General features: G+C 43.9%; 1 protein-coding gene across 2 annotated transcripts in view; it reads right to left on the bottom strand.

Moving 5' to 3' along the window:
* The window catches only part of LOC129008432 (protein kinase C-binding protein NELL1), a 931,522-nt gene extending 927,736 nt beyond the window's left edge, over nt 1–3,786 (bottom strand). The window contains exon 1 of one of the 2 annotated variants that reach the window (XM_054440696.2): nt 3,559–3,786. In XM_054440696.2, the coding sequence (XP_054296671.1) occupies nt 3,559–3,613 (55 nt within the window). In that variant the 5' untranslated portion in view covers nt 3,614–3,786. The remainder of the gene's footprint in view (nt 1–3,558) is intronic. The other variant, XM_054440695.2, reaches the window with a different exon arrangement.
* Nucleotides 3,787–17,495: the final 13,709 nt, after the last annotated feature.

Genomic DNA, 17,495 nt, shown 5'->3' on the forward strand with positions numbered 1-17,495 from the left:
TAATACCCCAAAAGCAATTTTCTTGAAGAATATGCTCTATGCCTGTTCCAAGCTGGCCAGTATTTTCCATGATCCCCGGAGGCTGGGGGCTCATGTTCACAGTTCCATTATTCAATTCATAATTAATGATCCACCTGAGAGTTCCTTCCAAAAAAATCTCTTGGCCAGGCGCAGTGGCTCACACCTGTAATCTCAGCACTTTGGGAAGTCGAGGCAGGCAGATCACCTGAGGTCAGGAGTTCGAGACCAGCCTGACCAACATGAAGAAACTCCATCTCTACTAAAAATACAAAATTAGCCAGGCGTGGTGGTGCATGCCTGTAATCCCAGCTACTCGGGGGGCTGAGGCAGGAGAATCACTTAAACCCAGGAGGCGGAGGTTGTGGTGAGCCGAGATCATGTCCTTGCACTCCAGCCTGGGCAACAAGAGCAAAATTCCATCTCAAAAAAAAAAAAAAATCTCTCCTTTCCAGCAGGTGGCAGCAAAAGACATTCACTTAGTCAGTAGGGGCTTTGCAGGTGTAGGTACTCCCTTCACCCTCTACCGTGGTGACCAAAACAAACTGGAAAGCAATGTGGGAATAATTATTGAGTTTTCAATTATTCACACTGTCAAAACATTGGCGAAAACTCATAGTGTGTTATTACTGCTGTTATTGTAGCCTTCTAAATTTTCATTATTAGTGATGTACCTGAACATCTCTGAATGATTTCTCAACCAGAAATAACAAGAACTGGAGAATGGCACCTCCCATCTTGACTCCACTTTGCACTCTAAAACAAGTTCTCTGAACAAGGCAGATTTAAGCAGCTCCTCATGACACCTATCATTAGATCTTTTCATATGCAACTGTGTCTGCACTGCAGTCTTGCTTTAATTAAAATGTGCCTGATATCATCTACACAGTTCCATTAAATGCCGGTGATATCTGAGCAGCTCACTAAGTGAACCACATGTTTATTTCATCTAGGACTGTTAACAGCCCAGACAACAATTGTCCCACTTGACAAAGAAACTTTCAACGCAGCTGTTTGGATGCTGATAAACTAATCACAAGCCAGCCTTTGTTACCTAAGAAGAGGGTGGATGGATGATGTGGAAACGGTGATTCCTGCACAGAATCAGAGGGCTGCCTCCAGAAAGCTACTGCTTATACCCTCTCTAGCTACAAGATATTTTAAGTGTACAAATGGAGAGGTAATTCCCCCCGTCTCTCTGATTCTTCTGATAATGTGTGTAGAAGAAATATGTGGCCTCTAGTGTTCAAATAGTGCCAAGTGACATTGAGAACCCAAGCTCCCTAGGCAACAGCCACAACCAGTGGGTCAGATCCTTCTATGCTTCCCTGCCTTTGCTCAATCTGCTCCCTCTGCCAAGAATGCCTTCCCACTTTGTCCACCTGGAAAACTCCCTAGAGAGCCTTGAAGGCACAACTCTCAAATCCCTGACCACCACTCCTCCCTAGAATTAATTCAAACTGTCCGTCCTCCACATTTCCTTAATATAAACTTATACTCCTACCTCTCCACCACCCCCCATCAATCTGTAAAATTAAAATGCCTGCCAGTTTCTATCTAGATTCCCAGCTAAGCTGTAAGTTCCTAGAAGTCAAGGACTAAGTCATTTCCTCTTTGCATAAGAAATCCTGGCACCCAGCAAGACATCGTTTGTTGAATGAATAAATACATGAATGAATCTTCCCCTACAACGAAATTTTTACAAGATTTAAAGGGGATTGGAAGTGGAAAGAGGGAAAATACCTGTTCTTAAAGATCCCCTCCACAAGCAATGAACCCTGAAACACGTTCCATTCCTTGATAAGGGTACTTTGGCGACTTTTCAAAAGAGTAATGAGAACAAACGATTTAGGCATATTCCGTAGTGATGTGCACTTAGGGATGTGAACTCACTAACCGGTTGCCCTCTCCCTATCTAGCTTCTTCCTGTCTGCGGTTCCTCTGTAAGATGTCCACGAGCACCAGACTCTCGCGCTCAGAGCCTGTAGCCCACGCTCTGCACTAGTCTTGCCTGTCCTGGGGTGCGCGCACTCCTTCAGCGTGTTCTGGTTTTAAAAGACTAACCCATCCGGATGGGCCTGAACTCAAGAAGCAACTATTCTAAGCTAGACTGAGCCTTGGCGTCTTTGCAGCCTGGGAAGCTCGGATAGAGGTAAGGAACGGAATGGGAGGTTTCTTTTGTCCCTGGAGAAATCCATACTCAACATTCTTAACCAGACGAAAGCCGCTACCTGCTCAGTCCTGGGGAAGCGGGAAGGGCCCTCTGAAACTCCTAGACGCTAGCTCTTCTAGCGGGCTAACTGCCAAAGAGGGGCGCCTGGGCGCAAGCGGAGGGAACTTTTGAGCCAACCAAGGGCAGACGCCCCTTCTTAGCCCTCTCCAGATGAACTTGCTCTTTGGCCTAGAGAGAAGGCCACGCCTCTAGAGAAGGAAATAAGGATGGTAAAGGGGGGAGAATAAAGAGAAAGGGAATGACCCACACAGATTCTGGGGTGCAAAGTCGGCAGCGCGTACGGAGGATGGCTGGGTAGGATTGCAAACCTCCGACACTCCCCTCAGTTGACAGGCCCTATTTTTGTCAATTTCCTACATCTCACCCCACCTCACCTCACCCAAGTCTCCCCGCATCTACTACTAGCTCTTTGAAGAAGGCGGCTGCAAGCCAGTCTCCGAACCCCAGGGGACTTTTGGGCAAGGGAGCCGGTGGAAGCAGAAGGAAGAAGATGCGCTGAGAGTCCTCACAACTGCGTCTCCGGAGGCAGAACGAAGTGGGGACTTCAGACAATCACGCGTCATCCTTGCTCCCCCTCCCCACCCCGAACCCTGCGATTATGGCAAGAGAAAACTGGTTTGAGCTTGAGAAAATTTCCCCAGATTGTCTCCACTGCTCTATTTCCCTCAGATAATTGTTCGCCCAGCCCTTGGGAGCAAAGACGGGCGGAGGAGAATACTCTTGGAGTTCTCCTAGGTAGTCACGGAAGGACAGGAGGAGGTCGCGGGATCCCAGGGTTCTCCCGCAGCTCTCTCCCCTCGCCGCACCGCGCCCTCCCGGGCCCCGGCCGCGCCCGCCAGCCGGAAGCGCTCCCTCTGCAGGTGCGACTCCCGCAGCTACCCCTTCCCAGCCTGGCGGGGATCGGCGAGAGTGGTTTCCACAGCACCTTTCAAGTTCGGGAACACGGGGACCTTTCAAGTTCGGGAACACGGGGCACGCGGGCCCGCCCTGCTGCGGGTTTCGACTCCCTGGGACCGAAAGCTGGTTACTAGCAGCAAGAGGGTGCGCCCGCTCGGCCGCGCCCCTCACTCCTGCGCCCCTGAGGCCGGGTCCCCTGAGAAAGGGCACTCAACGGGGATATCTTCAAGCCCGTGAGTCCCTTCTTTCACCCTGTCACTCCGAGCAGGGCAAAGAGATCCCAGGAACCGATCCACGCTACCGCCGTTCCCCAGACCAGCGCAAAGCTCGGCTCCAGGTCTCCCCACGCCGCCGTAGGCTGTGGGCACCCCCATTTCCCGGATCCCTCTAACCGCCACAGTCATGCTTACCTGTCCTGGCAGTGCACACACAGAACCACACAACTAAAATCACATCCATCGGCATCGCTCCCGAGGGTCCCCGCCTAGCAGGGCGCACCGAAGCTAGGTGGAAACAAATGAGCCTGGATCCTGAGGCGCGCCTGGCTTGGAGCCGCCAAACTTGCTAGCGGGCGGCGGGGGAGGTGGCTCGGCAGCGCCGGGTGCTGCGCTGGGATATGCGCCCGGGAAGGCAGCCCCGGCCGCCCCGCCCCCAGCCCGCCCCCCACCGCGGGCGGCGGCGGCGGCGGCGTGGGGCTCGGGGCCCGGCCCCCGCTGCGGCTGCGTTCGCCTGGGAGCCCGGGCAGGATCGCGGGGCTTGGCTACTGTGGCTTGTTGCGCTCCTCACTGGGGGCCGATTCCGTTCGCCTCCTTCGCCCGCAGAACTGCGAGGATATGGACTGCAGGCGCCGCAGCCGCTACCACCCGGAGCACCGAAGTCGGAGTCCCAGGACCCGCGGCCGAAACGAGAGAGCGGGAGGCGCACGGCGCTCCCACGGCTTCACGCGCTCCAGCCCCTCCGAGCCGCAGTCGCCAATGTTGCCCTCTCTGCTTCCGCACCGCGGTGGGGACTGCCGAAGTTGCCACAGTTCATCCCTGCCGAGTCGAAAAGCCGCCGAGCCCTCGCGGGTGGGTATTTTTCCTCGGGGGAACGCAGACCGAGGCGGCGCCACCAAGCGCGCACGGACCCCCTCGGAAAACAATTACTCGGAATTCGCTCTGTCAACTGGGTGGGGAGGGACCTGAGGGGGATGATGGCTGAGTCCCTGCTCACCGCCTGTACCTTCTGTTGGTGAACCCCTATGACTGAGTACTCTCTTTGTGGGTGCAGGAAGAGGGCGCTGAGGTGAGGGTGCAGAAATGGGGTCCTCGAGGCGGAGCGAGCTGTGGTTGGGGTTTGGGAAGTCTATTTGCAAACCTTCTCATTCTGCAGGGCAGATGCTGCCACATAGGGGTAATTCCTAACCATCATTTTTTTTTCTTGCGTGATTTTCTTAATGGTATTATCAAAAGCCCACTCTTCTTTCATAGTCACATTTTGGCTCCATTTGCAATTCCTCCGGGACCTCCACCTTCTTTTCCCTCCGCCACCACAACATTCTCTGGAGAGAAAAGCTGGGCTGGGCTTTGTTTTCTACTTGCCGGCAAGAAGAGAATGGGTCCTCTCCCCTCTATGCGACCCTTTCAGGACCTGACCTTCCCTATGAAGATCCTCCAAATTTGAGACTTCTGTCCCACTTCCTATTTGTCCTACTAACACCTAGGAATGTTATTTATAACTGGATATGTAGAGTCATGAAATCTGAAATGACAGCCTCTGATTTATACCAAATGAACTCCACCTAGCTTGCTCAGTCTTCCCACTCTCTCTGAACCCCCCCCCCCCGCTCCCCCTCACCACCAGTACCCCTTTGAATATTCACAACAGGGATCCCAGAGGAGTCCAAGGAAACCTCAGAACAGCCGTCCCTCATTTCCTGGAAACCAATTCCAACGTTCCAGAATCCTCTTCACTAATAAGAACGTGCCCTTCTCACTTCTTGCACCCACTTTCACTTCCTATATCCTTAACCCCTACACAACTTTGACCCCAGGAGCCCCAGTGAAGTTCACCAAATTAGCGCAGCTTATTAAGAGACAAGGCTTTACTAGCATGCTCTTCTGGTCTCTGCCCTATTTTTCTGGATATTTCTGTGTGCAAGCCACTGTCCCATTTGGCCCTTTATGTTGTGGTCCTTTGGCAGATGAAAAAGAAAGTGAACAAGCAGGTAAATTCCAGCTCAAGAAGTCTACTGCGCAATCCAGAAGTTGAGCTGAATGATTAAGAGGTAAACTGATGTCAGCTGACTCCAACTCAGATTCGGCTAAGGCCCAAAGGAAATCTGTCTGCCTTGACTCTGTATTTTCACTAACAGAGTCCACGTGTTTTTCCCTTCCACCTGGAGCGTGTTGCATTTAAAGCTAACGTTAAAATCACACATCTTGAAGAGAATAGGATTTCCCAAGTCTTGATGGGCCTTGTGGACAAGGACACCATACAACATGTTGTATTATAAGAGCCATTTCCTGTCTCTCCTCTGCAGTCTTTAAGTACACCTCAGCAGGAACAGCCTTGAGTTGCTTTGGACTGTTGTTTCCAAGGCCCTTTTATTGATTTCAGAAAGCCCAGAATCCTTAAAAGTACAGTGACCCCAGCAAGGGGAAAAGGTGGTCTGGATAAGATCTTCAGCGCTCTCTATCTTTAAAGTCTCTGTGTAATTAGCTGGTCCTGTGGGATGGGACTTTTAGCTTGTTCCATTAAAAAATAAAGCAAGACATATGTTCTATCATAGCTTTGCAGCATAACATCCATTAACAGTAACAAGAGTTAATCTCAACAAGGTCATAAATCTTTTCTAGATAACTGCTGCAATCTCCTCCTATAAGTGCAACCCTTGAGTGGGGATTTTGAGTGTGTAGGCCTGTTAAGCTAAGGTGACCTTCATAGAATGGGCCCAGCAAGTTTCTGTAGTGACAATGAAGGGACACATGGCTATGTATGTACTTGATGGTGGAATGTTACAGTGAGACCTGTGTTCAGTGGAAGCCACACTGAAACATCTTACCTGATGCCAGATCCCAAGTCCACCCTCCCCTTCAGGATGGCCTACCTCCATGGGTTCTTCAGGAGCCAGTAGTTGTCTTTGATTATCCCTCTGCCTCTTCTTTCTGACCTCTAAATGTTGGAGAGCCCCAGGACTCACTCCTCAACCCTTCCCTTCCAGCCACACTCCCTCCCTATTAAGCTCATCCCACCTCATGGATTTAAATAATATCTATACAGGGATGACTCTCAAATATGCATCTCTATCCCCAGCCTCTATTTTGAACCCCAGGCCTACATATCTAACTACCTATTAGACATCTTGAATATAATATGGCCACATCATCAAAATGAAAAACATTTGCACTTCAAAGTATACCATCAATGAAGTAAAAAAAACAACCGATGAAAAAGTATCTTTGCAAGACATATCTGATTGGAACTTGTATCTACTAAAAAACTATTACAACTAGATAATACAAGACAATAAAAGGTCCAATTTGCAAATGGGCAAAGGATCTGAATAGATATTACTCCAAAGTATATATACAAGCAGCCAATAAAGACATGAGAAGATGTTCAACATCATTAGCCATCTGGGAAATGCAAGTCAAAACTACAGTGAGATATCACTTCACATCCACTAGGATGGCTAGAATAAAATAGATAATAAATGTTGGTGAGGATATGGAGAAATTGGAACTCATATACTGCTACTTAGAATGTAAAGTATTCTTTAAACAGTTAAATATAGAGTTGCTGTACAGCAACTCTATCCCTAATATCCACACAAGGTAAATGAAAACATATATCCATATACTAACTTGTACATAAATGTTTAGAGCATTATTCAAAATAGCCAAAAAGTAGAAACAACCTAAATGTCCATTGACAAATAAGTGGATAAATAAAATGTGGTATGCCTATATAATGGAATATTATTCAGCAATAAAAAGACATGAAGCATTGACACATACTACAACATTGACCTTGAAAACCTCATACTAAGTGAAAAAAGCCTGTCATAAAGGACCATATATTGTGCAATTTTATTTCTATGAAAAGTCAGGAATAGGAAAATCTATAGAGACAAAACATCTGATTAGTGGTTGTATAGGGCTTGGGGTTAGGGAGGTAGGATTAGGGGGTAATGGCTAAAAAGTGTAGGGGCTATTTTTGAGGTAATCAAAAGGCTCTAAATTTGATTGTGATGATGGATGTAAAACTCTCACAGATATTCACAGTATAGTAAAAACCATTGAATTGTATACTTTAAATGGGTGGATTGTATGATATGTGAATTATATCTCAAGCTGTTTTTTAAAATAATCATGACAAAAAATTGTAATATGCCCAAATGGGGACTTTTGACTTTTCCCTTCTCTTAAATTTCTCGCTGCTGACTTCTAAGGACATGGCATGAGCCTTCACCAAGTGCTCCAACTACATAACCCAGGGTCATCCTTGACTTGCTTGCCCTTAGCCCCCACACACAAGGCATCAAGCCCTGTCACTATACCTTAAAGAAAAATCCCCAGTCAAATTTCTCTTCTCACCAGGTCTCCTCCCACCTTCCTCCAACCCATCATTATCTCTCCCATAGGCTACAGCTGTAGACTCTCAATGCTTCTCTCTGCCTCCATTCTTGCCCCGTATAATTCAGTCACCTCCACCTTCAGCAGTCATAGTCTATGTTTTGTAACATGTATCATATCACACTCCCTTGCTCAAAACTCCTCCTGGAGTTTTCCATCATATTTTAGTAAAATCCAAACATATCACCCCTGCTTCTCTTCCCAGGTCCCTCTCTCCCCATTCTCCCCCTAACTCACTCCAGGTGGACTTTCTTGTTCCTTAAACATTCCAAGTTCATACCATCCTCATGATCTTCGCACTTGCTGTCCCCGCTACCTGGAAGGTTCACTTTTAACTGACTCAAATCTCGTCTCAATGTCAGCTCTTTGAGAAGACCTTGCCTAAAGAAGCTTCTCACTTTACTCCCAACATTCTCTGCCTCCTTACGCTGCTTTATTTTTTAGAGTGCTTGTTATTGTCTAAAATAATATGCTTTATATGTTTACTTATTTGTTCTGTCCCCCCACCGCAATATAACGCAAGCTCCACAAGAATAGGAATTTTGTCTTTCTTGTTCACCAATGTATCTTTCCACCCAGAACAGTGCCTAGCACATTTTAGGAGCTCATTAAATGTTATTGAATGAATGAATCAATGCATGTTCTGCCAGGAAGCAGTATGGAGAATGAACTCTTCTCATTGGCTGTCAGCATGGCAACAGTCAGAAGGCCTTGTCTCTCTGTCCCCCAGAGTTGCTCCACTGCTGACTCTATGTGGGGCAGCGGATCCCACAGAGGAAGGGTAAGAAGGACTCCTTTTTAGTATCCAAACTAAACGTGCAAGCTAAAAGCAGTTCCAAGCATGAGAAACCCTCTATTGTATTTACTGCCTTACGAATTCCCCTCCCGAAGCCACTCTTCTTTGTCCAAACAGCCTTTCAACTATCTTCACAACTACCTTCACGTTGTGGACACATAGTAAGTGTTTAAAACTTATTATAAACATAATAAGTGTATACACTTATTATAAACATAATAAGTGTATAAAACGAGAAAATGAGAAAGTAGCACTGTGACAGATTGGATTCTATACCTTCCCTCTGCTCTAAAGAATAAGTTGAAGTCCTAGCCCCTGGTACCTGTGAATGTGAGCTTATTTGGAAATTGGGTTTTTGCAGATGTAATAACTTAAGATGAGGTCATTAGTATAGGCCCTAATGCAGTATGACTGATATCCTTATAAGAGAAAAATACCATGGGAAGACAGAGACACAGGGAGAATGCTATGTGACCATGGATGCAGAGATTAAAGTGTTGTAGTAGCTGTGCTATGGTTTGACTATTTATCCCCTTCAAAAATTATGTTGAAGTTTAGCTCCCATGTGGCAGTATTGAAAGAGCCTCTAAGAGGTGATCAGATCATGAGGGCAGAAATTAATGGGTTAACGAGTTAATGGATTAATGGGTTATCATGGAGGGGAACTGGTGGCTTTACAAGAAGAGGAAGAAGGACCTGAGCGAACATGTTAGCATGCTCAGCCTCCTCACCATGACATCCTGTGCCACTCTATTCTAGAGTCCCCACTAGCAAGAATGTTCTCACCAGATGCAGACCCTCGACCTGGGACCTTTCAATCTCCGTAACTGTAAGAAATAGATTTTTTTTCTTTAAAAATTATGCAGTTTCAGGTATTCTGTTAAAAGCAACAGAAGGCCAGGCACTGTGGCTCACATCTGTAATCCCAGCACTTTGGGAGGCCGAGGCGGGCAGATTGCCTGAGCTCAGGAGTTCGCAACCAGCCTGGGCAACATGGTGAAACCCCATCACTACTAAAATACAAAAAATTAGCCGGGCATAGCAACATGCGCCTGTAGTCCCAGCTACTCGGGAGGCTGAAGTAGGAGAATTGCTTGAACCCGGGAGGTGGAGGTTACAGTGAGCCAAGATTGCGCCACTGCACTCCAGCCTGGACAACAGAGTGAGACTCCATCTCAAAAAAAAAAAAAAAAAAAAAAAAGCAACATAAAATGAAAACAAGCTACAAGCCAAGCGGTGTCTTCCAGAGGCTGGAAGAGGCAAGGAAGGATTATCCCCTAAAGACTTGTCCTGCCAACCCTTGATTTCAGATTTCTAATCTCCAGAACTGTGAGAGATTAAATTTCTGTTGTCTTACATCTTTCAGTTTTTAGAGCTTTGTTATGGCAGCAGTAGGAAACTAACACAAGTGCCAACTTGCTGCCAGAGTCAAGGAAAGTGCAAAAGCACCAAGTTTCCCTCACAAACCTAACAGCCTCAATACTCTCTGCAACTGTGCAAGCCTGATTTGGGTGGATATTTTCATTTCCTGAAATGCACGTGCAGTTATAAAAAGAGGCTGAATGAATGTATTTATGTGTGAACCTCTGTTTCTATATGGACATATAAACTCTATATGAAAACTTCGTTCTCTAATTACCACAGTCCACTTCAATGATATCCAAATTAGAGGGATCCATATTTTGCTAAATTAACTAGTGTCCTCATCTCATATCTTCAAACATGTTTTAGAGCAAAGCTGGGTATAGATCTGTAGGAAAATAGGTAGAAAAGTATATAGACATATAGATAAAGACATCTCATGATTCTTTGGATGAAACCATTCTAATCCATAACATCAATAATCTTGGAAAATTTTCAAGTTTCTGATGACAAGAACCAAGGTGTGCTCATATCTAGGCTTTATTAAATGTTAAGTAATCACATGTCCATTCCAACAGACCATTAAAAATTTGGCACACTATCTTCAAAGAGGCCCTAGAAACAGGCTCCATCCCAGCCCTGGCCAGAATGGTATTGGCTACATTTCTTAAGTGTAACTATGAGTGGTTACTGCTGTAAGTACTATCCAAGGATTAACCCATTTATTCTTCAAAACAACCCAGTTAGGTAGGTTGCATTATTATATCTATCTTACAAATGTGGAAAGTGAGCCATTGACCAAGTAAGTGGCTGAGTGAGACTCAAACCCAGGCCATATGAACTTTACTGTTTCTCCTGGGATGAAGCCTGTGAAGTCAGTTTCATAACAGCCTAATTCCCTGCCTGAGTTCTGAACCAATTGAGAAATAAGACAACAGTTAGCAGGAGGCTAAAACGTCACTTTTATTAATGTAGAGACAATGCTGGAAGAGCGTAGCCTATGTGAAAGCCAAAATAGACTGGCCATCTGCCTTCCCTGCAGGCTGCACCTTGCCACAGCCATCGCTCCCACTGATCTGGATGAAAAGAGAAAGCTAAGGAGACCCCGTTGAGAAATGAGGACCAATGGCTGGCACCTTCCTCCACAAGGGATGAGAGAATAGGGAGTGGGATAAAAGGCCAAGAGTGTTTATTTCCTATATCAGTAGAGATTCTATCTGGCTTCATATAACAGGAAAACTCCCAAACGATAGTAATTTAAATAACTTAGGTCTTTAATACTCTCTTCAGTAAAAGAATTCTAGAGTTGGAGAGTCCACCATCCCTAGAATGTAGTTCTTGTCCTCATGGTTCAATATAGCTGCTGGTACTCCAGCCATTACAGCCACATTCCAGACAGCAAAATATGGAAGAGAATGAAGAGAAGAAGAGCATGCCTAGGAGTTTCATGTATTATTTCCATATATATTTGGGCAGAACCTAGTCACAGGGCCACTCCATATGTATCTGTTAGCTATTGCTACATAAGAACCACAAAATTTCCATGTCATACAACACTAAACACATATCTGCAGGTTGGCTAGGGTTCAGTTCATCCATGCTGGTCTCAGACAGGCAGTTCTGCTTCAGGTTACAATGGCTGGGCTGATTCCATTTCTCACTGCAGGTCTGTGTTTCAGTTGAGTGACTGTCCCATGTGCCTTTCATCTTCCTTGGGTTGATGGGCTAGCCACATCTGTTCCTCATGGCCCAAAGAGACACCAAGGAGCAGACAGAAATAGGTGAGGCCTCTTAAGGTCTAGACTCAAAACTGGCACACTGCCACATCTGTTCACACGCTATTAGCCAAAGCACAGATGCATTACCAAGCCCCAAGTCAAGGGCAAGAAGTACAATCCACCCATGCTGAGGACACAACAAGGGTGTGGTTCACGGGGGGCGGGGGCGGGGCATAAAGAAGTGAAGCCGGGTCAATCTACCATACTTTGCAGCAAGGGAACCAAGAAACGTCATGCTTTGGCTGGGTGGCAACAAGCCTGGCTAAAGTCAGAGATATTACTAAAAAAGGGAAGAATAGAAATTCGAAGGCAGTTACCAGTTTCTCCCCTACACTCCCTCACATTTTACCAACTTTATAAAATATCAGTACTGGCCTAGTGCAAGTTCTCTGTCATTCTTGCCCTCACCTCAAGGCTGTGTATAGAAATAAGCACTCACAAGTAGGCCAAAAAAAAAAAAAAAAAAAAAAAAAAGGTTCTCAGTGAGATTGTCATGGGCCTGTGCTTACCAGTGCTCTCCACTTTTGAGTAGGTGAGACAGAGTGATTTTTTTTAAATATGTTTTATCTCAAAGCCCTAAGCCCGGAAAGATGAAATTCATGCAATCTTAGGAGGTAAGACCCAGACTTCTCTCTGTGCATCTTTCCTGAACACCGGCAGTGAGTGCCACATGATGGAGCTGGCTGGAAGCCTGGAGGCAAATCATGCAAGTGAATATACCACATAATTGCAGAATGCCTCTGCCTCTGTTTCCTGATTGAAAGGAGTAGGCAAGAGGAATCAAGTTATGAAATAAAAATACCTGGGCTATCCTGAGTCCCCTGAGCCCACATCCAAGACCCCACATACCCCAGCATCCCCCCTGGACTCCCAGACTTCGCCATGATCCAGCAAATCCCATGACAAATCCTGGGAAAAGAGTCACCAGTGAGACTGGAGTATCAGACTGGTGACTCTTCTTCTAAAAATAAAAAATTAACTCTTAAGTTTCCCCTATTTCTCCTTATCCCCAATTAAGGAAAAACATATTTAGAAGGTTTATAAAAACATAATAGAGCATTTCTAACTGAAATTCCATGGTACCTGGGATCTGCTTTGAAATACTCTAAGGAAACAGAGTTTCAGTGTGGGGAGACGGATCATGAAATAAACTTGGACATGAGTCGGTAATTGTTGAAAGTGTGTGATGTGGACATAGGAGTTCATTATTCTGTTCTCTCCAACTTTATGTATACCTGAAATTTTTCAAGATAAAGAGTTAAACACAACACACACACACAATGATCAAAGGAATCTCAGGAAGGAGATAGAAGATGATGAGTCAGCACCAAGCTCTGATCCCACAGAGTGCACTTCTTGCCCTTTCAGGAGCACTGTTGCTGGGAAGAAAAGACATTACACTGAGTTTAGTGTTCACAGTGCTGTGCACCTGCCAAAGTACAGTTTTAAGGCCAGTCCTGAATGTATTATATGGAGCTCTTATTATCATAGACTTTTCCCAGCCTGGAGCTTGACTGCAGGCTGGACACCTGTGCACTTGGCATGTGGATTTCAGCATCAGCTTGTGAGGGCATTTCTTTCCCGGTGAGGATAGCCTAGATCATCTCTGTAGCCTTTCATCACTGAAGCTGAAGATGGAGGTAGAGCATGAGTATGTTGTGCTCATTTGAGGAGGACAGAGTCAAGCCTCTGGGTTGACCTGATCAGACAGCAGAGAACATGACACCGAACCCTAGGGCCCCATCTCTGAGTAAGGAACATGAGGGCTCCACCCACTCAAAAGGAGAGAAATGGCATTTCTTTGTTATTTAGAAATAGGTTTTCCTTCTACTATAATTTGAGTTCCTTAAGATTTGAGACCATTTTATTCCATTTTGCCTGGGGCCTAGCACAATACAGGAACTACATAAAATGTTTGCTAAATTGAAATATAGTTGAAGACTGACAAAATGATCATGAAAACATACACAATGTTTTAACTTGTCCAGTCTTTCTGTTCAGATCTCAGATCTACTCAGATTCTCTTTCTCTTTTTCTTCCTTCTTTCTCCTACTCCCATCTCTCTCTCTCCCCCCATGAGGGTGATTAATAATTCAGCAAATAGTGTATTCTGATGGTTAAAAATATAATAATTGATATTTGTTTCTGCAGCAGCACAGTATCTCGTTTTCCCAGGAGGGCAGTTTCCCATGGCTGTTCCAGGTTTTGCACAACAAAATTGATCAATCTGGGGGATACCTATAAGGCTGTTTATTAAGAAATAAAGATGATGGTTAATGGCTTTGTAAGAGACACAATACTATAATCATGTTTTAAACACTGACATTTATTTAGGGTTTTGTGAACTCATACATTATTAGGATAAATTCTAATTTATATCAGTACATAATAGGCAAATATATAATACAATAAATTGCATTTTTGTACATAAATACAAAATTTGAGGTAGGGCCTCAAGAATAATGACTTCTTAAATGAATAATGTGCAGTATATAATATGTAATCTATAAGATATATATATATATGATGCATCATTTGTAACATAATATATTTTCTTCATGTATAGTTAATGAAAAAATATAAGGACCTGATTAGGGAACATGTATTTATTCATGGGCAACAGTACCCACAAAAGATGCCTGCATTTAGGACATTAGCCAAGTACACAATGTAAGAACTAACGTATTCCTTTACAGGTCCATAATAAAGTGCAAAAAAACACGAACAAATGAGAGACAAAACAGTTTTTAGTCAATTACTAAAATACACCTATAAGGCAAATGGTTACCTGAAGATGTATTTAATCCATGGCAGGCAAGTCAAACCACTGCTTGCTTTTCAGAGGTGATGAATACCCAATCTGAAAACACTTTCTCTTTGGCTGCAGGCTGCTCAGAGGTGACCTGAGCAAAGACCACATTTCAAAACTACTTGGCCTTTCTGGGCAATTAAAGCAAAATCTGGAAAAGATAGGAAGCTTCACTTTCACAAATCCTAGGGCCACTTTGTGGAGAAATGAGTATCAAGGCAGAATCACCCACACCTTTGCTCCCAGCCTGGAAGTTTTCTGCTTGATACCCAGTGTGAAAGAGAAGGAAATGCTCCTCTGTTGGCCTTGGCCTTTTGGTCCTGCAAAACACCCTGCCACACAGCACGTCCTCTCTTGAGTCATCTGCCTCAAAGAAGCATGTCCCAACTCAAATCCAGGTGCAACAACAGTAGTATGATCTTGCCATCTCATCTTACATTGAGCAACAGTTATTGTGCTAGCCTCTGGGAAGAGGACAATGACCTATAGCCAAGGGAACAAAGAGAAAAGAAAATCTTACTTTTAGGCATGGGAAAACCATGCTGACAGCAAAGGTGGACAGGAAGCACTGAGAGAAACGTAGATGAGGAAACAAGAGCTTAATTAAGGGAAAACTCAACTCCAATGCAACATTACCATAAAAACAACCCAAGTCCTATCCATTTAAAGGTCATCGTGTTAAACTCTTTTTAAAGTGCTGCTTACTGAAATACAAGTTGATTACATTTCTTACATATTAAAAACACATTGCAAATTTCAAAGACATTGAGGTCATCATGATTTTGCGTTGACCACAGACCTCATGCAATACATAAATATAAAGGAAAAAGAAACAATAAAACAGAACTAGACACATTTGTACCTGATAAGCACAGTCCTAAAGATAATAAAAGTTACTAATATGCAAGACATTTGCATAAGAAGTCACAACACCGATTGTTAAGAAATATACATTTTTTCTCCTCTAAGGATATGACAGGATTACTGTTTTTCACATATGGCTTTTTTTCTCTGAATGAGTTTCTGGCATTTGTTGGTGTTATGAAATCATCTCACAAGTAGAAAATGCTCCACCATTCTACACAGTGAACCAATGAAAGTCTTTCCTCAGCTACTTGGTTTTTTCCCCACTTTCAAGGGAAATTTTCAGGTGCCAGTTTCTAGCAATGTTATTCATTTTATTTTTATCCATTTATTTTTTTCTCCCTATTGACTGTACATTTTAATATCATGGAAACAATCCATTAGACAAGCTAAATTTACAAGGTAACCAATTCCAGGTAAATTTGGAATCTTTCACCTAAGCATGTCCCTTTAAACAAAGGGAAAAAAATCTTGGAAATTATAGTGAAGTGGGGTTGGGGGGAAACAGCTGCTCAGGGAGCAGCTACTGCATCTTACCTGGACAAATCATAACACAAATGTAAATGCCCCCAAATCCAAAACACGCAGCTAGTGACAAGGTCTCCATTCTCACAATTAAGTTAACTTTCAGTTTGTACAAAACAAACCTGGCAGCATCTGTGGGAGCCCCCCACCCCCACCTTCTTTTCATCACAAAAGCAATAATTAGCAGAAATTGGGTTGGTGTCCAGCATCAGACTCGAGTTTTAGCCAAGAGGCAACAGGAGAGCCAAAAAACATTCATCCTGACACAAACATACCAGTCCCATGAGAGAATGCTAATTGATTTAAGCTCTTTTTCTCAACCTTCAAATTGGAAAGCCTGCAGATAATTTCCAGGCCTAAGTTATTCCTCCGGGCTCCTCTCACTCTACCAGGTATCAGTTGGAGAGGCTCATTTTTGGTACCATTGTGCAACATCTGCTGCACTAATTGGGGGCTTCTCATCAATATGGCTTTCTTAGAGAAACCTGTGTTCATGGCAGAGAGGTGAGGCCACAGCTCAGCTTCCTAAAGCTAAGTTTAGGGGAAGCTCAGGGTTTAGTCTCTGTGATAGACTCAAGCAAGTTCGAGCTTTAGGAGACAAGGGGGGGAAGGATGAGAAGGAGAGGGGAGAACAAATATACACTGCAGACAAAAGACATGAAAATCTAAAGTTCAAAACCCATCTTTGTTTCCTTTTCTAAAACCTTTCACAAGCTACTCTTAAAAACTGGAAGTTCATATTGATGTTGGCAAATGGCAATGATACTTGCCCTAGAAAAGGGAGAGCTCAGTAAAATGAGTTGAGACTTTTTTTAACAAATGAAATCTTTTAAAAAAAAATCTACATTAAAGTCTGTTGTTGGGTTTCATTGCTGTTAAACAAGATGAAAATGTCACAACAATATACAAGATTTGAACTGAAAACTTTGCCTGAGACCCTGTACTATGAAGATAAATGAAGAAAATGATTGAAATGATCTCCCCTAAAGGAAACAATTTTAGGTTTAGATATTATTACTGTAAGGGAAAATAAAATTCCCAGACTACACTATACTAAACTCACCATCTCTACAGAATTCATAAGATATTTATAAGGACAGAAAACACCACGACAAGTTCACACTACATGAACACATGTCACATTTTTAAAATTTCATATATGCATGTTCAGGATACAAGAAGATAATAAAGTTTACACTTCGCCAATTTCTGCAGACATATGATCCGCTCTCATTAGAGTGCAGTTAAAATGAGTACTGTGAATAGGGAACTCTTAAAATTGAATCGGCTAAATGGAGTCTTAAAAGCTATAGTCTTAATTGGCTTACTCACTACTTACCTAAGCTGTATTTATCAGAAAGTTCTAAAATACCATGTCCTAAAATGTACTACCAGTGCAGTGAATATTTTGGTTGCTTTCTATTAAACTCTCCATTTCTTAGATTTCTCTATGACCACAATTGGCATTTACTGTGAATGAAAAAGAGTAAAAATTAAGAAGTTATCTGTTTTTTAAGAGCATGTGTCCTATATATATAATACGTAGACAGAACCAGGGTAAGTCTTGTTTTCCCAGAGGTCAAAAGACAAGATGTCT

Source organism: Pongo pygmaeus, chromosome 9, assembly GCF_028885625.2.
Source record: "Pongo pygmaeus isolate AG05252 chromosome 9, NHGRI_mPonPyg2-v2.0_pri, whole genome shotgun sequence".
Classification (NCBI taxonomy): Eukaryota; Metazoa; Chordata; class Mammalia; order Primates; family Hominidae; genus Pongo; species Pongo pygmaeus.